Here is a 25,350-nt window from a genome sequence, read left to right on the forward strand (position 1 = left end):
AGTAAAACTTTGGACTTCAAAACTCAAGGTAAGCAAATATAATTACCCTGGTATCATCTACTAAGGACTAGTATATTGTCATATACTGAGCAGGTGCCAGTTGAAGGGGCATTATTCATTGAAAGAAAAAAGAAAAACTGGCTAGATTTGATTGTATTCCATTCAATAGTATGGCACGATGTAGTGAGAAGGTTCATTGACAGAGCAGAGGTTGTGTCTGTAGTGTGGGGTTAGAGGAACTGCATTCATCACGTCTGTTTGTCCGCATGGTTTATAGCAGATAATAACTTACAAATTGGCAATATGGAATCAGTATGTAGGAAATGTAATTTGACTTAATAAGAAGAATAAACTGAATAGTCCTACTGAAAATAAGGCCATATGGACTCTGTGATCCAGGTACATTGAGCTGTTTGCCAAGAAAACCCAGCTGTTGTAATTTTGACATAAAATTGCCAGATCTCCATGTGCCGTCTGGTCTATAATGTAAGGTATTTATGGGTAGCTTTATTAACCACTTTAATATTATTTACATCATTTTGAGAGAAACATATACAGTCTTATGTTGTGATATATAAGAATATTTCAAAGATACCACACAGTAAATAAAGTCACCAGCTTTCTTGTACATACAATAACCACACGTCAAAATCATACATATTTCAACCAACAGATGTCTGATTTGGGAAATCGCAAGTCATTAAAGCTATTTGGGCTTCTCAGAATCTCCAACAAACAATAATGGGATAAGATATAACTATTACACATTTTTTTATTAATAAATATTCTAATGAAATTATATACAGATATGATATACGTTTTCAAATAATCACATTTTAATTAAGGAAGTTTTTTTTTTTTAAAGGTGGTTTTCCAACCAGAAAATAGCAGACAAATTGATGCATTTGAGTGGAAGATCCCAGATGTGATGGGAAATAGGTCCTGAGCTTATGACAGCTTTTCCTTTTCATTCTTTGGTGTGTGCCTTAATGAAAGAGCTGTGTTCAGAGTGGGAGTGTGACAGAAAATAGAAGATTAAAGATTTAATTTTCCTCGGTTGCTGAAGTGGTGGGAGGTCAGTGTGGGCCGGGATACAAAAATAATCGTATATTCAGACTGTACAAACTATTTTAACTCCTTCATGAAGAAAGAACAATGTTCGCTCTCTCCTTGACAACAGCCATGTGACCGTAAGAGCCTAAAAAAGAAATCTTGGATGTAAGTGACAGTGGAAAATCACAGTTAATGATGCCAAATGTAGACAGTCAGGCTCAATTGTGAATATTGTTCCATTTCAGGGTGAGTCATGAATCATGAAATATTTTTGGAGCGTCACTGAAACAGGAGGGCATATGGAGGATGATGGGTGAAGGGAAAATGTCATTGACAGATAGACTGAGACATACTCTTTGGCCACCACAGTGGTGAAACACAATACTGGCATGATGTTTAAAGGAACGAAGCTGTGTAAAATGACCTCCATTTTGTATTGCAACTGGTCAAGCCCAATCAGAGTATCTGCTAGAGCAACATCAGGGAAAATGGATGACCTAAGATTTTTAGGACAGTGTTTTCTCATCCTGGTCATTCAAACCCTGTGTCTTCTGGTTTTCAGTGTGACCAAACTTTTAATTGTGTGTACCTATTGAGCCCTTATTTAAACAATCTGAATTCGGTCTGTGCACACAGTCAAATAATTCCTTTTGTCATGCTTTATCTGCTCTTGATAACACTTGCCCAGAGGTGAACATGCATGCATTACACACCAAGCATCCTTCCTCTCTATCTGGGATTTGGAACAGCTGTCCTCCTGACAGTAAATTGTGTTTTTTTCAGTGGCTTCACTCTCAGCATTCTTTCTATTATGTTATTCTGAATACCATCCACTTGCAATCCTCCAATCATGTTGTGCAATTTTGCGAATTATCCTAAATATACACTGTCACTCAAAATGATGGGTTTACCTGGAAAATCCATCTAAAATGCAGCTAAGAGGAGAAGAGCTCCTTTGGTCTATTGATGTGATTAAAAACGAGTTAACTTTCCTCAAAAGATGATGCAAGGGAGTTTTGTTTTGCTGGCAGTTTACTGCGAATGTTTGACATGAAAATCTTGCACGCTGATATTTCAATAGGATTAAAAGCAGATGACTGGGGGGACTAGCACATCACACTTAACACCTGTTTTTCTTCTTTCTTTTGTTTAGACTCATTATCATGTTGAAAAACAAGCCTTCAGCCTCAAGCCTTCCTGAAGATACTGCATGACTTTAAAGAAAGGAATAATCTTTGAGACTTTATTAAGTTTCCCTAATGTACAGCAGTTAACTAATCCCAAATGATCATATTATGAAACCCATACTTTACACAAGGCACTACAACATTCTTGACAAGCTCCACCCTAGCTCTCTTCTCATGTACTGTTTGCTCTTGTAAATGTCCAACAATTATTAATGTGTGAATAGCCTATCTATGTCCAAATACATTTGTTTGCGTGCTTTTTTGACCAGTGTTTATGGAATTATATGTAAATACATATTGGGTATTGCTGAGTCAGTATCCAAGTTATGAAGTGTTGAAATTAAGTTGAAAGGACAGGGTGGGGGTCCTGTTCCTGTAGGTTTTATTTAACAGAAGGTAGATTAATTACGTTTTCAGTTGGCATGCTTACAATTGAGAAATGGGGCAGAATAGTCATACAAATATAACAAAAAACAGTCTATTTTAAAATATAATAACATGTGAAAATTGGTTGAAAGTAGTTGCAGGATGCAGCTTTTCACAAAATAAAACTTAAAACAAATGTTCAGTGTGGAAAAAGCCATGCAAAGCAAGCTGCATTAATTTATCAACACAGAACCATTTTTTGTTTTCTTTAGCATTTTGTTTCCTGCATGTGTTACTGAAATAAAGTATGTGGCATTGGAAAAGTTGAATTTCTACTCAACTTTCTCAACCATAATTTTAGTGATGTATTTTCCACAGAACAGTGAAATTATTTAGTACAAAAATAGGCTAAAGTAACCTGAATTACATTTAAAAAAACAATAGATATATGTAAAAAATAAGCTTATGTAAAAATAACGCAGCTTAAAGTATACTCTACTTACCAGCCTAAATAAACGAGGATTCTTAGAGGAAATTCAGATCATGTGATAGGATATAATTCCATTATATACAAAAAATGCTGGACTTAAACAGAAGAGGTTGTTCATCATAGTAGTTACCAGGTGAATAGCACATCGAATGTACATATTCTGCAAATTGGAGGTATGTTTGGTTTAATTAAAATAAATCCCAGTCTCCCTCTGTACATTTTATAGTAGATTGTTTTTTCTGCAATGAAAATATTTTTGATTACATTGGGATTCATTGCAATCATGATGCATTCTCATCAGACTAATGATGGTACAAAAGAAGCAAACTGTTATGAGTACATTTTGCCCAATTCTACCTCTGTATCTTATCACTTGTGGAGACAAATGTGTATTCTTTCCTCCTGCACTGAGTATAAAGTTGCTTGGGAAATCTCAACTTTTGAATTTAAAAGAGCACTTTAAGCATTTGAATGTTAATAATGAATGCAGATTAATGAAATGTATTCCATTTGATTCTTTGGGGGAAACTGTGTATGAACAGTCTGATTTTAGCAGGTGAAAACATTATTATTTTCTCTCTCTCTATCTCACTGCAGTTAGAAACCTATACCACTAATTAAGACAAGAAGTCTGACATATTAATGTGTGGCAACTTCCCCTGCTATAGTAGTCTTTGCTGTTGTTTTGCATATTGTATTTTGAATAGTGTTAGATCTGCATGGTAAGTGCTGAACTATAGGATCTCAGTTGACATTGAAAATAATTTATGATACATTACAAAATAATTGTATATGTATATAAAAAGCTGTTGTGCTCTATGCTGATTAAAGTTAGTGAATATGTAGTGAGGTGTGTTGCATAATCAACATCAGCCTCATTGTTCAGTGCATTACCAATCATCATTGAAGCATTAATTCAGTCAGTATTGTTATAAATTCATCTTATTCAGTTTTGAAAGGTATTCTGTTCTGTTATATTTATTTATTTGTGTATTTATGTATGCATTTATGTATGTATGTATGTATGTATGTATGTTTGTATGTATTTATTTATTTATATGTGTGAGTTTGTTTTTGTAGAAAAGGAGCATTGAACAGACCTATAACAAAACTAAACATGTTTATAAAAGTATTATAAAAAAAAACTATTCCTAAGAATAATAAAATATGTGTAATGTGTATGTGGAAGTATATTAAATAGTACTATAGAGGAATAAAGGAACTGCATGGAAATGATTAATATATTTAATAAAATTATTACGAATAGTGCTGTTATGTTGGGATACATTTACTTTGCATATATAACAATTACAATTTCAGATAATATATTCATTGTAATGTCCATGTTTAATTTTTAGTATCCACATAACTCCTGAACATGTTTTATATGTAATACATATGAGCCAATTGTATATTAAAGGAACCTTAAATCTATTTCATGCATTTAAACCATACATAAATAATAAAGTGGCGTGCCCAAAAGCACTTTAGAATGGTGTGATTAAGGCATTCATTATAGTGTTGTTGTTTTTTTTTCCATTTAATACATTTTTCAATGACCAAATTACTGAACTTGTCACACCACTCTGACCTCTGTGCTTCTTTATGAGCGATGAGACACATGCCCCCCAACCCATGCACCATTGCAGCCATCTTGTTATTTTATGCACAGCAAGCCCATAATGCCTACTGCTGATTTTTGACATAAATCAGAGAAATTGGTGCAGCCAACAACCCACTTCTGCAGGCACCCAAGAAGCCACAGGGGGCGCTGGACTACAGACATCTGACTTATGCCCAGTTTTCACCCACCGTCTCTCAGCAGTATTTGGACGACTATGCACCACCAATGGCATTAAAGACCAGCTCACGTTTCCTGTAATTATATAACTTGCAGTCTGGTTGTGGCCGCTAGCCACAGCAGATACTTGTGTTGTTAATTTGGAAACTTAGATAGACTTTCAGGTCATTCTTTATGCAACCTGCGAAGAAATGTCAAGATCAGGAAGGCTAGCTTCCTGTGGTTTTGTTGTAGGCGTAACAAAAGATTGTTTTTCTGACACAAAATAGCAGTAGATTAAATGGGAGAAGTCCAAAATGTGGAAAAAGAGTCATGATAGAGAAACTTGACCTTAAAGTCCACAGCGCTGTAATTGAATTTTCTATGAACAAAGAAAAGTTTCCTTGGCTGTGAGGTGGATGTAATCTAAAGTTCTGTTCAAGTGAGTTCATTATGTAAGGCACATTGTTTGAGGAAATATAAGGAAGGAGCCTGAGAATAAAATGTAAGGAATTTATTTTTGAGTAGATCCAACATTAACGGATTACATAGCAGTGTGTTCACAATTTTTGAAGTTTCGAAAAAAATTACTTGAAGGTGGGGGTTCGGCGAATGTTTATAAAAGAGCTGAATGTCTGCTCTATGTTACTTTACCTGAGAAATTGGTGCTGATGTGAGGCAATTTTCTACTGACGAAGCCTGTCTCTGTCTTACTTACTTACTAATGAGGAATGTAGTAAAAGTGACATAGTGATTCTACATATTGAACTGAATATATTGTGTATTGAATTTCTTGTTTCTGTGTTGCAGTTGACTACATCCGTCACTGTTCGTTTTTAAAATGCACGCAAATGGGGATGTAGGTCTGACAGCACATCAGAGTCCATGGTCCAGATAGTGTACACAACCCTTAAAAAACAAACAGAAACTCATCTCCATATCCTTCATAAAGACTGATACAGTGGGGGAAATGTTACTGTTGCAAATACATTGTGGTAAAGATGAATAACATTCGCACTGAGCCTTTAAACAGCTGCCCTGCTGTTACCCTGCAGAGGTCCCATACATTAAGTTAGTTTGGCACGCAATGTGCATTTCCTTTGTTGTGGCTTGGCCATTTCCAATCCTGTGATGTAAGTAACTTTAGACAGCTTGTTGGCTGACAGAAAGGTGTCAGAGACAAGTCACCCAGCTTGATAAACAGTAACGGTTCAGTGTAAACCTGTCAGCAGGAGGGCACTGCCGGTCTCCCTGGCAGCAGGTTGCCCCCCCCGCAGTGAGCTTCACTGATGCTGTGGGCGACTCAATGAGCAGGATTAATTACACTTCGGGTGTAAAAGACAAACAGTGTCAAAGGAGAGACAACTGACCTGAAACTTACTTAAAGTTACTGCAAATACTTTTGAGGCCTGCCACAACAGTCATTAATGGACGTTTCTTAAAACAAACAGTTTCCGTCTTGAACATCTTGTCAGAGAAGAATTTGTTGGTGTCTAATTTGTCATGGACTGAAATTTTTTAGACCTTCTATTGTTTTCCGCTCCCATTCGCCAGGATCCATCTGTTCTTTTAAAGCAATTGCTAGCTTTACTGTTCACTAGAAATTTCATAGTACCAACAGACTTTCAAAAATAGACCCAATAAGATTAATTTACATAATGTCACTTTGTTTTATGTTTGATAAACACCCTGTAACTATTCACTGTGGATAAAGGAACTCAACCCAGAACTGATGTGATCTTCTAGGCTGGCATTAGTGACAGCAGAGATTATACTGACTGATAACCATTAGTGACAGATTGGGATATCAGGGACAGAGTGTCTAATTCATGTTAATGGATTAAATTAGAATTTAGTTACGATAAAAAAACAGTTCTCAACTTTATAAATGGAAGAAGAAAATGTTGCTGGAGCAAAATCAAAGTGGAAGGATGAGTGATTGTGGAATATGGCGAAGAAAAATAATGGCAGGAAGGTCAACATACCTATGCTTTTTCAATGTATTTAAGTCATAATCTTTGTCAATTCCTTATCTTTACTTACACCGTTGTATGATAGCTTTATGAATTTGAAGCTACACTATGAACTTCATTAGCTACACCTTGGACATTGGCTCCGGGACATGCTTAATGAAGCTCAAGTGTTTGTTGATCCACTCTTGGGGAAAACTAAAAAAAAACAAAAAAACATCTTGCTCCCCAGCGCAGAAGGACAAGTTCCTATGAATCCCATGTAAGACAGCGAGGTCAGCAATTGCCTCCAAAAACACCTGCCTTGCTGTGTGCGTGTGAGTGTGTGAGTGTGTGCGTGTGTGTGTGTGTGTGGACTTCACTGTCGGGTAGAACGCGCCGCCCTCGTTTATCACCATTAGTACGAGTTGTCATCCGCTGCCAGAGAGAAATATAAGAAGGTGTATGACCTCCGCAGTGGGGGAGCCCTCCTCCTGTGGGGTTTTGCTCTCTCCGAATTTTCTTTCCGAATGTTTGGCATCCCTGCTGTACTCTGCTCTCAGACACGGGCCATTATCCTCCCGCTTCTACTTTCTTAACAAGTGCTGCTTCGCTAGACCAAAGACAAAGCTGACCAGTGAGTAGCAGCTTAACCTCCTTCCTCTGGACGAGCCATGTCTCACTGTCTCACTGAAAAGAAGTTCAGTTGTACCTGAATCTGAATTTTTTTTTACAAATGGTGTTCCCTGGTGTCCATTTGATATTGCATAGAAAGACCAGCAGTTTAACAGCAATCCGAGTTAGGAAGAAGGCATTGTACACCTTCACAGTTTCAGCTGTTTCCTCTGGAACTAACTTGGCTTTTTGTTAGTGTATATGATGTAATAAAACATGTACTTCAATAGTAAAACCACAGATAAGCAATATACTTCCTTAATGGAGCTCTGTTTAGCAGAATTACATCTTATCCACCATCTGTCTTTCATTATCCCACTGCTTTTATTCGAAGGAATCGAATGCTACAGTGCTATTTTCATACCGTACAAGGCTTGCCTTTCTGCTGTTGATGAAAACAGATTTTCTTATGAGTTAATAGTTCATAAATGCAGGATGTTGTCATTTTAAAGTGCATAACTTTGCATTAGCATATTAGTATTCCATTCAGGTGCGCTCAGGTGTTACTTTCTGTGACTGAAAGGTTTTGAATGTAGCCGGTAATAAACCTGTGAAATCATCTGTAGTTCTTCGGGAAGATTGTCAGCAACTTTGTTAAACCAGTGTATGAGAAAAGACTCATGGGCATGCATTTACGTGCATAGGTATAAAAATAGTTGTACATTTGAATCACTCCACTTCCTGATTAGGGCCCACTGATCTGTGAATGTACAAGAGAACACAAGAGCACAGATGGGGCTTTGAAACAGACACAAAAGATATCTGCAGGCACGTGGAGCTCTGATGTGGGAGTTTGAAAGCTCTGTCTTCCAGCAAAACACACAATTTGCCAAGAGGACAGAATAGTAGCCACAGAACCCATAGTAAGCTTCAAGAGATAAGGCATATATATGGGCCTTATCATTTATTAGGTTATTTTATCTATTCCATGTTATATTATTTTATATTTCTTTTTATGAATTTGTTGTCGATTTGACAGACTGCCCAAATGTAACCTTTTCCCCATTTGCAGCTGAACATTCCCCCTGAAGATGTGGTGGATGTGTTGGTAGCTGACAGCTGTGGTATTTCAAGGCAGTCACTGGAACCGACTGTTTGTCAGCAGAAGAGTTTTATGAATCGTATACTGTATGCATAGCTGCCTTCACAGCATATAGGATTCTTGAAAAGATTCATAGAAATGCCTCAGCTGAATGAAGAATACGACAGACATATATTGCTGGAAGCTCATTGACATTGTATGCCAGATAAGTTACCATACGATATACAACAGTACTCCATGAGCCTGAAAGAAACTAGATATATCATCAATATTGAAAATGTATAATTAAATAGTGGGAAAAGTTGCCCGTTTAGTTGGGAGTCTCTCTTCATGTATTCAGATGTATTTCATTTCACTTCACTTCCATAAACTAGAAATAAAACTTTTCACCAACTGAAAAATAGATGGATAGAAATTTATTACAATGATATATTTTTAGGGAAGGTTGACATTTTGATTAAAGTAGAAAAGCATATTATTCTTATTTCATTGAACTTTACGTTTAAATGTAGAAATGCTTTAAAGTGAGCATTCAGTGCCCCACCTGCAACCTTTCGAATATTCTGTTATATAACAATTCAAGGAAGATCTGGTTTGATATAGCCTGAATAGTGAGGCTTTGTCTACTGGGACATGAAAAGGCATTCAAAAGTGATGTATAGTCTTGATTTAATGGACTAATCCGTTCTTCCTTAGTGTTGCCCCTAGAAGACACTAGAATTAACAGATTCTCATTTTCCTTAAGCGAGTGAACAGCCCAGAAATATTGACCAGCAAGAATCTGTCTTACTAACGCTGCAGCACACTGAAGCAAAAAGGCACGCAATGTCTATAACAAGGACACAGCTTGTTCATGCCAAGTATGGTTCAGGGATGGGTTGTTTTAATCACAGGATGCTCAAATACCTTAATGTGGACAATAATGGGTATTGTATCACAAACACTAAGCAAATAACTTCCTCTAATTTCTTAAATACATATATTATTGAAGGCACTTTGTGAGAAAATTGGCAGCATTGATTTCTGGGGAAGTTGGGCGTGCCTCTTACACTATATGATTCATCACTTGAAAATTATCTGTTTTATGTTGTATTTCTTCCCGAAACCAGTTTTGAGAAGCATTCTGATAACTTTATCTCATTGTTGTGAAATTAGAGGACTCATCTGCCTTCACATGGTTGCTGATGGCCCATCTGTTTAGTTTTTCATGCTGTATTGCCCCTTCGAAATCTTTGAAAAATCTGGTATTCAAGAAAGCTTTATTCTTTCTGTGTTGTGAAGTTTCTCCGAGAACGATTGTTGAGACTTTCTCTGCTGTTGCTGCTGATGTTGAAAGAATTGAATCTGAAATCTGAGATTAATATTTCAGGCTCTGTATTTTATAATGTTTGGTGTTATTGTCAGGAGGATGCACTGTAGAAATCACGGGATGCCTTAAAAGCTTGAAACAATAAAAACAATAGGTTTTGAAATTAGTGTAAGTGGCATGAACAAAAGATAAGCCATTGTCCTATGTGGGATAAACAGATGATTTTCAATGTTCTTCGTACGTTGTACATTGTTCAGTTCTTGCACATATTTAGAAATCAGTATCTCTCTAATAAGACGAAGATGAAGCTCTTTAAACAGCACACAACAAGCAACTTATTTTGAGAGCACATCAATTAGGGTCTGGAAAAATTGTCAAATTAGGACACGTACCTTGATTCTAATAAAACCAGATTTCATGATTTGTCCATTCCATACTAACAACCTCACAAACAACAAAGATAGACATATAATCTGGCTTTACTAGTCTCATCTAGATCTAGGTGGAGATGATACCAGCAAATATGAACATCTGACTTGATCTTAATATTAATTTAACCTAACCTGTGTTTTTTATTCAATATATTACTGTCTCAAGATATGTTGCTGCTGCAGAGAAACCAATTTTCTTTTGCAAATTAATTAATCATGGAAAATTAGGTGTGTATAGTGTGAGTGTGGCAGCCATAGTTCTTTGCTCACCACAATGGGAAACACAACTGTATGGTACATTCAAGATGTTGAGACCTTTATAACTGTTTTCCTTGAATACTAATCCCACCATTTACCAAACTGAACCACTCTCCAATCCAGCTATCCATCTTCCTCCTTGACCAGCTCATTATCCAAACACATCCACCAAAGAACATGACCGCATTGGACCAGCTAGGGTGAACAAATGTAAGCAGATGTTTCACTTGTCCGCCATCCCACTGCAGACTGTGTTCCACCCATAGAACAATGTTTCTGATCATCACGCTGCGATGTGCTGGGTGTTTATGTCGGGGGGTTGTGTTCCCCCATATTTCTTCTGTGTTTGCTGAAAACGATAAGTTTCAAGGTTAAAATCCATCAAGAAAGATGATGCAAGTCATTCGAAAGCAAAATGGAAATGTATTTTGTTTTTCTTAGTCATTTCAGCACCGTTTTTGGAAAGAATTTAGATGTTTTTGCAAAAAGAGTGCAGCAAACTTGGTTCTTGCACTTTTGAAGACATCCTGTAAGTCTCTGATGTCTTGGTCTGGTTATGTGCATTGTAAAAGGCCCGACAAGCTGGCTTAGGAAATTTTGTTAAGTAGCATCCTATACTATATTTTTGAATGGTAAAGAAAGTAAGCTGGATTGTATCTTTTTGGGGGTGCTCTGTTACCCGTATTCTTCTGGTAAAGTGTTTAATCAATAGTTAATAGTGTTAATTACTATTAATAGTTTTTGTGGCAGTACTTTAGGCTTTCTTTTTAGCCTTATTTCAGATTATAGTATTTATGTTGAATATGTGACTTGCAAAGCTTTGTTACTGAATAGAATATGAAAGCAAAACTTGGTTTGAAAATGAAATATGCAAACCATCATTTAATTAAATGCTTTTTCTTTCTGAGGTGAAAAACGAAAGGTATGCATTTGCCTTGGTTGTTTCACAAGCCTCTAAGCAAAATTGCTAGTGGTAATAAAACAGACGTTTGTTTTGCATGAAAGTCATCTTCTGCAGGCTTGACTCTGTTTCAGTGTGTAGAGGAAACCATTTACATTTCTTTTTCAATTTTGAAGACACAAATTGAAAGGATTTATGGGTTTGCTAGGTTGTATTTAAAACAAACTGCCTTCTGGGATACTTTGGGTATTGTAATGGAAAGTGCAAATGCAGTGTAAAATGCAGGATCCACATGCCATTACCAGATAAATCTAGTTTCCTATGCTGCAGTGCTGTCGAGAGCATACTAATTTGTCAAACAGCTGTAATTCACTGGTGCTTTTCAACCCATGCTATGTTGTTCTAGGAGGCATTAATCACAAGGTTTTGGATAAGCTAACATTAGTCAATCTGAATGTAATAGTTTAAACACTTTGTTGTTTTGAGTCTGAACTGTTTTGTTTTATTAAATTATAGTTTCTCAGTTATTAGGTTGGGTTAATTGGATGGGTCTACTAGGAAGACTTGAAAGGAAAATGTTTTGTTTTGTGTGTGAGCTAAAAATACTATAACTAATCTATGGTCAACTGATGATGCACATAACAAATATCAGGTCAGAAAAAATGTGACTGATTTATGTTATTGTCCCTTTATCAACCAAAAACTGAATAAATAACAAAATCTCTTTCTAAACCATCTTAGTAGCTGGTAACTGTTCACTCCTACAAACAGATATATGTTTGTGGATTACATTTTAAGAGATGTGAAACATATTATTGTTTTAATAAAAAGTATGTGAGCTATATGACATTGCAAAGAAAAAAGCATGACATTTTTATCATTCCTCAGTCTTAGTTATATGCCTTAAGTGTTTAATTTGGTTCCCAGACATAGACAAGTTAAACAGCCCTAGTGTTTTCATAAGCAAACATAAAAATGAAAAAATAAAAATGGTGAAAATGTGTATTGCCTGAAAATACAGTATGTCTGTGTAAATGTGGCTCTTCAGTTTTCCTTACTTAATGTTGTTTTGCGACTAAATATATCATCATAAATTCACATGCTTCACAGTTTCCCAATCAAGCTATCTGTGCTAATCAGCAAAGTGTACTGTTGAATTGATGGGTGGAAGTGATGCTTTGAAAGAGCAGTTAACCCCAAAAGACAAGTGTGGTTCAGCAATTAGCACTTTTTATAGGAGGTTAATTAAAATAGAATTAGAGTTGGTGGTCTGATTCTGCTCTTCAAGACTTCTGTGTTGTTGGTCCTTCTTGGTGTAGCAGGATGGGCACGTTGGAGGCACTGGTGCGTGACCTCCGGGTGCCACTTGTCCTTGATGTCGCAATCCCTAATTGCACTGTGTCTCCCATCTTCACGATGACAAGTTGACTACTCGAACACGTCTGCCCCTAGATACAGTCCCACGCACATGCACAGATTATGCAAATATGTTCTGAGAAATAATTATGGTGGTTCTCTTTCAGAAGCCCTCACTCACTGTTATACCAGAGACAACTCACATAGTTGATATCGGAATAAGAATTCTCGCCACACTAATAGCCATTAATCGCCCAGATCTGCCAGTCTCAGCTCTTTAAATCACACTCAATAGTTTAATCAGAACGACGTCCTCTGCTCCTGTGAAATATGTTCTCGTAATTGATGATGGAGAGACACTCAGCCGAAAGATTTGGTGGGAGCCGGCGCGCGACAAATGTCTTCCGCCCCCCCATGATCCCACAGGGGATTCTATTTGTCTCAGTTGTGTCACCAGTGGCGGCCCCAGCCTAATCTCTTCCCAAGTCTGTTTATTTTGCTTAGCTTCACAACACCTGCTGAAGTGGGTCTGAAAATCCATCCATCCGCTGTCATAAAAGGTGGAGAAAGAGTAAGGAAAATAAATGACACATCAAAGTCAGGAAGGAGCTAATTTTCTGCACCTCTTGTGTTAAAAATAAGTGTTTGCTGCATTTTCAGTGTTAAAAACTATTTGTAGACAGCGATATTTATGTCCTCCTTGCTTGTGGACGAAACATGGAGAAACACTTTTTTATTTTGCTTCCAGCCTAGTCACTTGTTCAAAATCCATTAGGCAGCCTTGATTCAAAATGGCTGAAAGCAAAAGCAAGCTGTACAATTTTATGACGTTACAGTGAGCTTTTTCCCAATGTGCCCATTAACTACTGGTCTGTTGTCTCAGATGTTTTGAACACTTGGGTGTCATTGCATTGTTAACCTGCCGTTCAGCAAAGTGTCAGCAATCTGATTTTGTACCTGTATTTTGTTTCTGACTATTGAAAGGTAAATGAGGTCGATGCTGCATTCAATTTGTGATCTAAATCATTATGACAACTTGCTTACTTCAAGTCGTAATTATTATTACCTACACTTTGAGTTGTTTATTGTGTTTCTCCGTTTGGAATACATAGTGGGCCCCTCACCATAGCCAGACTTCCTTCTGGTTAGTCTTTGCTAGCTCAGCCCATATAAATCTCCATCCATGCCTGTGCCCAGTCAGCACTGCCAAAGGAATTCCCAGGCCCACTGAGTGGCACAGACAGAGTTTCTCACTACCTGCCTCCGGGCCGTGTTGTGCTTGGGACTGAAGATTGGATCTGCAGAGGCACTCAGGAGCTTTGCATTTTCATTTACAGATATACAACAGAGCTACATAAATTATACAGCAGAGAATAAGGGGACAACCCCAAATTTAATGAAAAGCATCATCCCATGTGATTGGTTTAATTACATGAACCAAGTCTTTGCGCAGAAAAGCAGGGAAGTTTTCTCTTTTTGTGTTGTCTTTTGGCAGAATTCAATTTTATTTTATATAAATTAGACAGTGTCCTTGCAAATTATTATGAAATAGGACCCATGGACATTGGGCATATATAAATAGATGTATAAATTGCTCAATTCACATTTTTCTAGAACCTCCCAACCTTCAGCCTCATTTAGCAGTGGTCATCAGTAGCTATTTATTCCTGATCCACCTGGCTTCCCATCATGCTCCATTTGGTGATTACTGGTGGTCAGCTGTTGTTATGGTTAGCTGACAGACTGGCAATTTCTCAGCTCTATTTCCTTTTAAATATCAACATCCCATTTCCAGATGAATGCAGTGTCAGTACTAATGATGCTGTAGCGTGTCAGTCTTTTTTGCTATGGGTTTCACCATGGACAAAACAACAAATAATAGGAGATGCGATTGAGGTTTAATGCAACAGTTTTATTTCTCAGAACAGGTTTCTAACAGAGCACAACTAACAGCGCTACTACTACTCCTGTGACAGAAACTGGGGCACCCCTATATCTCTTTGCCCCCCGTGACCGACTCAACCCTTCCATTCCCTGTCTCTTCAAATACACAATCCCAGATCACGAAACTACATTTGTTACGTATATCATAGATTCAAATTGGACGTTGTTAGCATCCTACTAAACCCTTGTGTAACTTCGGTCAACATTTTTCTTGGACATTCAACTTCTTGCAAATCACCTCCCCACCCTCCTGTGTTGTTTAAACAGACAAATGTAGTTGTGTACATAGATATTGCTTCATAAAGCTCTTTAATTTAGACTGTAAATTGCTCCAGATTGCCTTGGAAAAAAATAAAAATTGAATGACTGATTGTGAAAATGCAGAAAAAATAAAGCTTATTTTCTCTCGTTACAGCCACGCAAGACTTGCTTGTCCAGTAATTTGTTGGGTTTTGTGCCAACAATCTTGGTGCTGTGCAGCTGGATTCAGGATCAGTCAGCAATATAAAACCTGATTTGGGTTGAGGGATTATATATATCATAAGGATAAAACAAGAAGGATTTTTTTTCTCTATCATTTCTGACAAGCTAGGAGCCTTCAGGCCCAAGCTATTTATGGATTAGAAAACTGCTGATAAATGACTTTTTTGTGAGGAGACAATGGTTGCCATGGGCATAAGAGGAACTGCAACAGATAAAGATGATGGTCCCCCACACTGTATAGGAATCAATAGGGATCTGGGCTTTGTCATTCTTGGGCAGACAGTAATCCCTCCCAATGCCTGCCTCTGTCTTGCTCTCTGCAGCACAGATAGATTAAATTTGAGGAGGTGTAGGTACATTTTTCCCAGCAGGGGAATTTCACTGTTTCTCTGCCGACTGGGAATGTTGTGCCCTCTTGCCTTGGTGCCACCAAACTGGGAAATAAACAAATAAACAAAGTCACTTATTCCAAATTGATGTGACTCCCACCACTCGGAGCAGCCCAGGGGGGTGTAGTTTATTTGCTTCACAAGCAGACGCAGTGGGGTGCACTGCAGTAAGAACTTAACAGAGCATATGAGGATAGATGATTTGCACGATCCACACTCAATCACACCAGGTCACTGCTTTTGTTTTTAGTTTGTAATTGCCCAAGCAAGCGGAATTAATTTAAAACTTTAAAATGGGCTCAGCTAATGTATTATTCTAAACACTTTTATAACACCTGTATGCTTGAATACATATTTAACAGGAGGAAAAAACAGGCAAAAAAATACAAAACAGTCAATACACCTTAATTTTATATAGTTATGCCATAAAAAAAAAAAAAATAGCCTATACATTAGTTGAACATTTATTGTTTTAATTTCTGTTTACACAATTGTAATTTTGATACATATATATCAATACCAGTAAGAAGGGATTCATTCATCTGGGCACAAGGTTTTACAGGATATGTCCTGGGAGGCCTGTGTTTCCTTAAATAAAACATAAATTCAGCAAATGTCAGTTAATGATGAAAACAAAATCTGCCATTCTAACAGTTGGGTTTTTCAACTAAGCTGTTAGGCTATTTTGGGGATTGAGCTGTTTTTTTTTGTAATCTAATTTATTGTGCATCGCAGTTTTACCCAAAGACTCCCATTAAAGGCAGCCTGCAGAAGTTTATTTAATTATCTCCTATTTAAGTACCTCGTCTAAGCCAACTTATGTATCCTGTAGGTGTTTTTCCCTATTAGGAGACAAAGACAGAAAAGGCAGCAGGGGGAATGTGGTGGGCTTTCACTAACTATGACACGTGACGGCCTTCTGTTCCTGTGAAGATCAATCATGTAGCACCCTTGGGCTTTGCGAGGGCTGATATTATTGGGCACCCTGCTGTGCTGTTGCTGACCTTTCTTGTTGCACAGAAGAGCTAACTGAGGTGCTAGTTTTCAGGAAGGAATACATTTCAGCCTCGCCTGCCTCACCCGGAGCCCTAAACACTGTCCATGAACGCAAACAGCAAACATGCATGCCCACACACACACACTGTGCCACACGACAGCTGCTCCCTGCTGTGGACGCAGCGCAAGAGGGACTGCTGTCGAGCGCCTGTCCTCCTGATCGGTGGGTTTGGCTAGGACCAGAGTGGGCGTACACTTGGCTGGGAGGGGACGGATGTCTGAATGGGATTTAAAAATTAAACCCTGTCAGAGCGACAGAAGGTAGCTGCAGGAGATTACAGTTTTTATTAGAAATGAGCAGAATGAGATCACCCTTCAGTCGCGCACACGATGGAGGGTGACGAAAGAGGGGAAGGGAGGCAGGAGAGGAGGGGTGGGTCTGTGTCGAAGTCCCCATGTCTGACTTTCCATATCTCTCTTGTGTTCTTCATCATAAGCAGAGCGATTTGTACAGTTTGGGAATGTAAAAGAAACACCCCCTAATATTTGCCTGACCTGATTCAAATGTGAAGAACACCTACAGAGATGTCTGATGCTGGGTTTCTGTGTACAAGAGCTAAAGGACAGGCCATTTCTGAAAGCTATTCTAATACTGGAGAACAGATTTCATAAATCACACTCACAAAGCAACAAATCTGTAGCAATTATCCTAATCAAAGTTATTCTTAAAAGTGGCAATTCCCCATTTCTGTGCGTTTTTGATGGCCTGCTGGTTCTTGTAACTTGGTACACATTTTTAATCACTGATATTTTGATAAGTGTTGCTGTGGCAAAACCAGTCTCCGGGGTCACATCATGAGAAGGCTTTATTGCTGTCATCCAGCATCCAGTCACATATCTCACAGGGCAAAAACAAAGCTCTGTTCCTTACTATCTTATTACACCGTCTTCAGAAACTCCATCTCATTCCCTAATCAGGTAATTCAGTTTCCTGTTTAATTTAATCATTGTTGAGAGGGAATCACAATAGGGGGACGATTTATATAACATACCTGGAATCAAAGTCTAGATAAAAGACCAACGCTCTTCTAGAATCATATACACTGTCATTTTGAATTAATAGTCTGATTCCTGAAATAACTATTAATCTGACATTCACATTAAATATAGGACAGGGTAGATTTTCTTTGCCTCCAGTGCACTATATGTTTATGAATGTAGAAATACCTAAAGCAAGGGAGACAGAATATGAGGATGCTGGACAATTACATTATTTTGTACTGGTTTTGGAGCTTTGTACACTATTGATTTGTAATTAGCCTTTAACATCCACACTGACAATTGCTAGCTAATATTCTAAACAATCTTAATTATCTTTAGAATTAGTTGCAATTCCATTAGTACACATCATTAATATTATTATTAGTTTTTAATTCAAACCTCCATGGGCAGAGCAGTGCCAATTAGATATTACTCTTCATCTGTTTTTCAGTGTATGAGGAACCATGGATTTTCAAAGGATCCACTTGCAGATGTTCATGTCTGTTATTGTTTGTGTTTCCCGGCCATAAATACATTATTACTTTATATGTGTGCCTTGAAGGTTATTGTGTGTTTCCATGTTATATATTACCCAGATCATGATTTATTCATGATTCATTTACCCATTTTTAAGAGAATCTGCGCATTATTCCCTCTGATCTGACAAAGCTTTTACTTAAGCTACACTACGATGGATTATTTCCACAGATGAGAAAGACTAGGGATGAAGTCATTTTTACTTTGTAATGCAATTTTGTTTTTACTTTGATGGTGTATCATTGTAAAATGAATGCGTAATGGGGATCACTGTGAAGGTGAGCTGGTTATGAAGACTTCACTTGCCTACAATTCTAGGGTATTTTGATATTTTGTCTTTCTTTGAGTCAGATTCTCAAAGGTGTGCCTCAGATGGCCGTTTGATACTGAGATCTGCTCCGGTTTGAAAGGAGAATTTTCAGCCTTTATTGGCAACCATTGTTTATATCTGCCGTGCTATATTCACATTGAATATAATCACACAAAAAATATAAAAATAAATGAAATCATGCCACATTGACAGCGGAAAGGAACAATATCTAGGACAGCAACACTTTACAGAAGCTGTCAGAGCGGCTGCAGTAAATAAAAACTCCAAACTGCACATAACAAAATGCTTTTAAGATAGCTGCCCTACAATTACTGTTCAAAGATACCTCTGTTTTATGTCAGGTATTGATCAGTTTGTTGATACTAGTGAATCTTGACACACTGCTGAGTTGTAGAATTGACCATCGCTGTCTCATTGGAAATGAATTGACGAAGCTCATTTCGTTTTCATACTTTGCAGCACTTAGCTCAAACCTTCAAGTTTCCCCAGAGAGAGATAGAGGGAAAATGATAAAAAGTCTAAGGGAATATTGTCTGATGATTTTTGTAATAGGAGCCTTTCAGCCTATCTTTTTGTCCCGGCAATTTGTTTCCTACCCAGACGTGTATGGAATACCGTGAAGGACGACCACCTTGATCAACTTTAAAAGCTGGAGGTCAGGCAGTAGTAGGTCATCAGGGTATGGTGAAAAGGGTATTAGCTGTATGGACATTGGCAATATATATATATGTATGGGTGACTAACTGGGCTGTCATGTAGGCCGTACAATATCATGATATGGGGATCAAATGCCATGCGTTCAGTAGTCACATTAAGGCAGTGGAGGGGCTTTATGTAAATGACAAATGGCCTTATCTGAGCAGATAATGTTATGTGCCACGTGGGCAGACTGTACTTTCAACCTTTCACAGAATGGCTTTTGGCATTCCCTATCTAGGATTGATAATGCTCACGCGAAGGCACAGTGTCTACGGTGAGTAATCCCCCCTACAGACGATGGGCTGGTAGAAGCTTCCTGAGAGGTGGTACATTTTTGACAGCCACTCCTCTTTCTCCTTCTGAGCCTCTGGTCTAAAGGAAATATCGCAATGACTGTGCCTCCGTCAGGGTGCTGTGCTAGATAACAGCAGCCATCACCCACACTGTAATCTTCATATCCACCATGCATTCAAATGAGCTCGGTCTTCTCTGTGTACGCTTTGACATCCTGGCTCTGTGGTGACTGAAGAATTGTTGTCATCTAACTTTTAATACCTGAACATCCCTCTGGTGGAAAGAAATGGTGCATCAGAGTGTCACTGCCAAGGACATTTCCCCTCTGCATATCACCCTCCATGTGCCTTCCACTCTTTGTTATGCTCTGTCATGCGGTTTGTGAATAACCTTATAGTTGGTTTTGTCAGTGCACTAATGTGGATAGATATAAATAATCTTATTTATAGAACGTCAAAGAACAGCAGTTCAAGGTCCAGGCGTCATCAGATTCATGTTTAAGCCACTCCGCACGAGATACTCTGAATGGATAAATGTAGAAATCACATTCATTTTTATGGAATATTTAGAATTATTCATCAGGTACGTTTTGCATTTGAAGAGCCATAGAAATATGTGTCTGGAAATTGTTCTGAGTAGGTTCGGTCCGAGCACGATGAGATGGGATATAGGACCAACTGGAATATTTACAAATGAATTGGTGTAACTTTGGGATTTAGGGTTCGTCATTTATTGCGGATTCTGCAGTTTCTGTTTTCTCTTCCCTTTTTTATATTAAATATACGTGCATCTTATAATATTAAGCTTCAGAAAGTGTTGCATAGTTTTTATTTTGTTGCATTACAGCAGATTTTCTCCTGGGAGCTTTAAATCTGATGTGTGTTTACCTGCAGTGTTCTGTAGGTTAAGGTGTGATTGGATTTGTGATTAAAAGACATAGACTATATAACCACATTATACATTGATGTGTACATCATTATTTAGTTATTATATATAAATATATAAATATTTATAATATATATAATATATATATATATATATATATATATATATATATATATATATATATATATATATAAATGCTATAAAGCCTTACACAGATAGTTTTCTTTTACCTTTTACAAAATGGCTTCCTTTTTATCCCAACTAATGGTTGCGTTGGGCCAGTGATGCTAATAAATTAACAATTCTCAGATTACAAAACATGTCAGTGACCTGTATTACCTGTTAGCCTTTCTTAACAAGAAATAATTTTGCACTGACTCTTGGTAGATATGCAGTTCTACATCTTTTAAATTACCTGCCAAACAGTAAGAATACATTTGCTCTTGAGAAAGTCGCCCAGTATGTAATTCTAACACAGTGTCAAGCTGAGTTTAGAAAGGACTATTAGCCCCCTTAATGTGGTTGAACAATTTATTCCGTGTAAAAATTGTCAGTGTAAAGAAAATGCTTTCTACTATTTATGCTGAATATCATCTTAACAAGGTTTGACTTGTGTCCTTACATTGTGTTTGGTGAAATGCTGAGTGAACTGTTAGAATTAGGTGCTGCTTTGCAGAAAGATGAAGCCAGTGTCTGGAGTGAGCTTCCAGGACAGGGGAATGCAAGATACATTGTAATTAGTGGACAGTAAAAACAAAATAACTGTGATTTTTCAAAATCAGCATCCATTTATAAACTTTTCATTATACATATAAGCAGATACAAAAATGATACTGCAAACAGTGTGGGACAGAATTCAAAATGCTGCATGCAGGACGATATTAGACATTTCAGTTCTATGGGGCCTGTAGGGCATTTTATTATATAAAAAAGCTATAAAGAAATTATAATTTTAATATTCATTCATTAATAATCATTATTTCTTTCGGAGCTCTTGGAGCCAAGAAGCCAAAAGTCATTATTGTATCACATTATCAGGATGAAAAAAAGATCATTAAAAACTGATTTGTCAACTCACATCTGGGAGCTGCTCTTTGGCAGTGTAGATCTTTTGGAAAAGCCGTATCATATCCTCATTGTTTGTTGTTGGGGACAGGGTCGAAAAGGAAGGGAGGATACAGATCGATGAAGTTCAGAGGTTTAGAAGAGGGTTTGGATGAGGAGATTATAGACATGTAGATGGTAGCCTTGTGGGTTTGGTGGTGTTTACTTGGCAAATTCATTTGGGGAAAGAAAAAAAGGATAGATATTATTTCAGTGGGGAACACCAGAGAACAGTGTGAGGAAATTGATACTTGGTTTATTGAAAGGGAGGTTTAGCAGCTGCAATAGATATACAGTTCTGACCCAGTGTAGGCTTGGAATATAATCTGTGTTGTATATTGACTGGTTTCCAGCCAAGTATAGCTTATTTTACCTTTCCTGAGATCCTTTTTTTTTATCTTTGAAAGGATTCATTTTTTTCTTTCATTTTTCCTTTTTTTCCCCATCATAAAAAAAGCTCATGTGAAATTAGAACATGACTCATGCTGTCCTGTGATCATCAGACCTCATTTTCTAAAGAGGAGATAGCAATCTGGGCGCACTGAAAGATCTGATTACAACGAGGTGATAAAGAGCATAAATGATGTGCCAAGAGATGGCTGATTATCCCCTGGTGAGAGGAGGAAGCACAAGCACATGGAGTAGAAAAGGTAGCAGGATAATATAATACCAGAGTGCAAGAAGACAGACCAGACAGACCAGTGTTTCTGAATGGGGTTTGGCCAGGGGTCTGACACTACTTGCAGAAAGCCTTTCTTTACTGGTGCTTTAGTGATTCTCATCAAATCCCAAAGAAACATGTCATTTTCTAAATGAAATGCAGAGAATATAGTGATTTGCTGACTTCTTTCTCTCAGAGGCCTCAAAGGTGCAAGTTACAAAATCACAAACCTCTTTGTAAAACCTATTTATTTTGTGGGAAAATTGGCGTATAAGTTATAGAATCTGTACTGCACTGGTTGATTGGCAGCTTCCTGTATTCTTATACTAGGTTTTCCTCTAACTTACTTATTAGGATGGACAACTATATTTCCTATGACACAAATTTTAACATCCTGTATTTTTCTATTGGATTTCTTCATTTTCAAATGGAACAATCAGTTGTCTGCTCAGGTTAAAACAACTGTCAGGACAAGATAGTTCAGCATATGAAGTACTACTTTAGTTTCTTTACTTGTGTCCTTACCTATCAGAAAGATGGAGTCATGGTCATTTTGAACATAATATATACATTAAATATCCTGTTATATGTGAACGTCTCCCTTGTTATTACTGCTGACCAACTTTATGAAGAGCTTTTGCCAACACTTCTCAAAAGATGGAATTCCATTGGGAGTCATATTGTTTCAGCATATTGTTTCCCTTGGTGCAAAACTAATTTACTTACCCGCTTTATTTCCTTGTTCTGAGAAGTCTTTTCAATGGCTTTTTTTCTGTTTTGTTAAATATCATGACAAATAACAGCCCCAGAAGAGCATCACTAAAACATATAATAAGACAGATAACAAGTATGCAATTAAGTAACAGAGGATCGCAAGGGATACCAACTAGTTTTTTACTGCAGGGGACGAGTGGCCACATCATTTGAAAGTCAAACCCTGTTACAGCTCTTAACCAAAGCAAAGAAGGGCCTCGTCAGTGCAGCCTGAGGTTAAACCACCTTGGAGTCAGATCCAATAAGTGCAATGAAAGACCAGACTGGCCTGACCTTGAATAGGTGACCTTCAGGCTGCAGCTTTACCACTTTGGAGTCAGGTTTTGTCAGACCTCAGAAGACAGGAAAGCTGGACACAGGAAGCACCTAAAGGCCATGCACAACCAAAGCGTCAGATCTCGTCAGATTTCAGACGGTGAAGCGCAGCTGATTTTAGTTTGCACTTTTTACAAAAGCCCTCCATGCTATAGTCATCCCAAACAGCAGTCAGATATTTTAAATTGTCATCAGCAATGAGGGATGACTGCTGGAGAATGATTTCCAATTCAAATGTAGAAATCTTTTGATGGAACATCAGAGAACTAAATGAAACGTAATGAATGGCATGAATGTAATAAAGTATTCGACATCAAGAATGTCAGTGATTTGTCCTTCAATGTTGAGTACTTGTACTAGCTCTGTAACCGATGTCCCAGGAGAGAACGGTGCATGATTAACCCTTAGTAGAAATGGGTATTCAGTTAAGATGATGGTATTGACTATTGTATATTGTGGCGACAGATCCTTTGAACAAAATCAGATGCAAATCAGATCAGTCTATAATTTTAATGGTAGGTGTATTTTAACAGTGAGAGACAGAATAACAACAAAAAAATCCAGAAAAACGCATTTCAAAAAAGTTATAAATTGATTTGCATGTTAATGAGGGAAATAAGTATTTGACACCTTCGACTTAGTACTTGGTGGCAAAACCCTTGCTGGCAATCACAGAGGTCAGACGTTTCTTGTAGTTGGCCACCAGGTTTGCACACATCTCAGGAGGGATTTTGTCCCACTCCCAATCCTCTCCAAGTCATTAAGGTAACGAGGCTGACGTTTGGCAACTCGAACCTTCAGTTCCCTCCACAGATTTTCTATGGGATTAAGGTCTGGAGACTGGCTAGGCCACTCCAGGACCCTAATCTGCTTCTTCTTGAGCCACTCCTTTGTTGCCTTGGCTGTGTGTTTTGGGTCATTGTCATGCTGGACTACCCATCCACGACCCATTTTCAATGCCCTGGCTGAGGGAAGGAGGTTCTCACCCAAGATTTGACGGTACATGGCCCCGTCCATCGTCCCTTTGATGCGGTGCAGTTGTCCTGTCCCCTTAGCAGAAAAAACCCCCAAAGCATAATGTTTCCACCTCCATGTTTGACGGTGGGGATGGTGTTCTTGGAGTCATTCCTCCTCCTCCAAACACGGCGAGTTGAGTTGATGCCAAAGAGCTCGATTTTGGTCTCATCTGACCACAACACTTTCACACAGTTCTCCTCTGAATCATTCAGATGTTCATTGGCAAACTTCAGACGGGCCTGTACATGTGCTTTCTTGAGCAGGGGGACCTTGCGGGCGCTGCAGGATTTCAGTCCTTCACGGCGTAGTGCGTTACCAATTGTTTCTTGGTGACTATGGTCCCAGCTGCCTTGAGATCATTAACAAGATCCTCCCGTGTAGTTCTGGGCCGATTCCTCACCATTCTCATGATCATTGAAACTCCACGAGGTGAGATCTTGCATGGAGCCCCAGACCGAGGGAGACTGACAGTTATTTTGTGTTTCTTCCATTTGCGAATAATCGCACCAACTGTTGTCACCTTCTCACCAAGCTGCTTGGCGATGGTCTTGCAGCCCATTCCAGCCTTGTGTAGGTCTACAATCTTGTCCCTGACATCCTTGGACAGCTCTTTGGTCTTGGCCATGGTGGAGAGTTTGGAATCTGATTGATTGATTGCTTCTGTGGACAGGTGTCTTTTATACAGGTAACGAGCTGAGATTAGGAGCAGTCCCTTTAAGAGAGTGCTCCTAATCTCAGCTCGTTACCTGTATAAAAGACACCTGGGAGCCAGAAATCTTGCTGATTGATAGGGGATCAAATACTTATTTCCCTCATTAACATGCAAATCAATTCATAACTTTTTTGAAATGCGTTTTTCTGGATTTTTTTGTTATTCTGTCTCTCACTGTTAAAATACACCTACCATTAAAATTATAGACTGATCATTTCTTTGTCAGTGGGCAAACATACAAAATCAGCAGGGGATCAAATACTTTTTTCCCTCACTGTATATGTGTGTGTGTGTGTGTGTGTGTGTGTGTGTGTGTGTGTCTGTGTGTGGAGGGAAGGGGTGGGGTAAAGGCATCACGATCAGAGGTGGAA

At 38.1% G+C, this 25,350-nt stretch overlaps 1 protein-coding gene across 1 annotated transcript in view; it reads left to right on the forward strand.

The window, feature by feature from the left end:
• The window catches only part of LOC136771605 (IQ motif and SEC7 domain-containing protein 3-like), a 38,894-nt gene extending 34,331 nt beyond the window's left edge, over positions 1-4,563 (forward strand). Inside the window, exon 3 of the mRNA XM_066724012.1 lies at positions 2,207-4,563. Within this exon, the coding sequence (XP_066580109.1) occupies positions 2,207-2,267 (61 nt within the window). The 3' untranslated portion in view covers positions 2,268-4,563. The remainder of the gene's footprint in view (positions 1-2,206) is intronic.
• The last annotated feature ends 20,787 nt before the right edge of the window (positions 4,564-25,350 follow it).

Source organism: Amia ocellicauda, chromosome 15 (assembly GCF_036373705.1).
Source record: "Amia ocellicauda isolate fAmiCal2 chromosome 15, fAmiCal2.hap1, whole genome shotgun sequence".
NCBI classification, from domain to species: domain Eukaryota; kingdom Metazoa; phylum Chordata; class Actinopteri; order Amiiformes; family Amiidae; genus Amia; species Amia ocellicauda.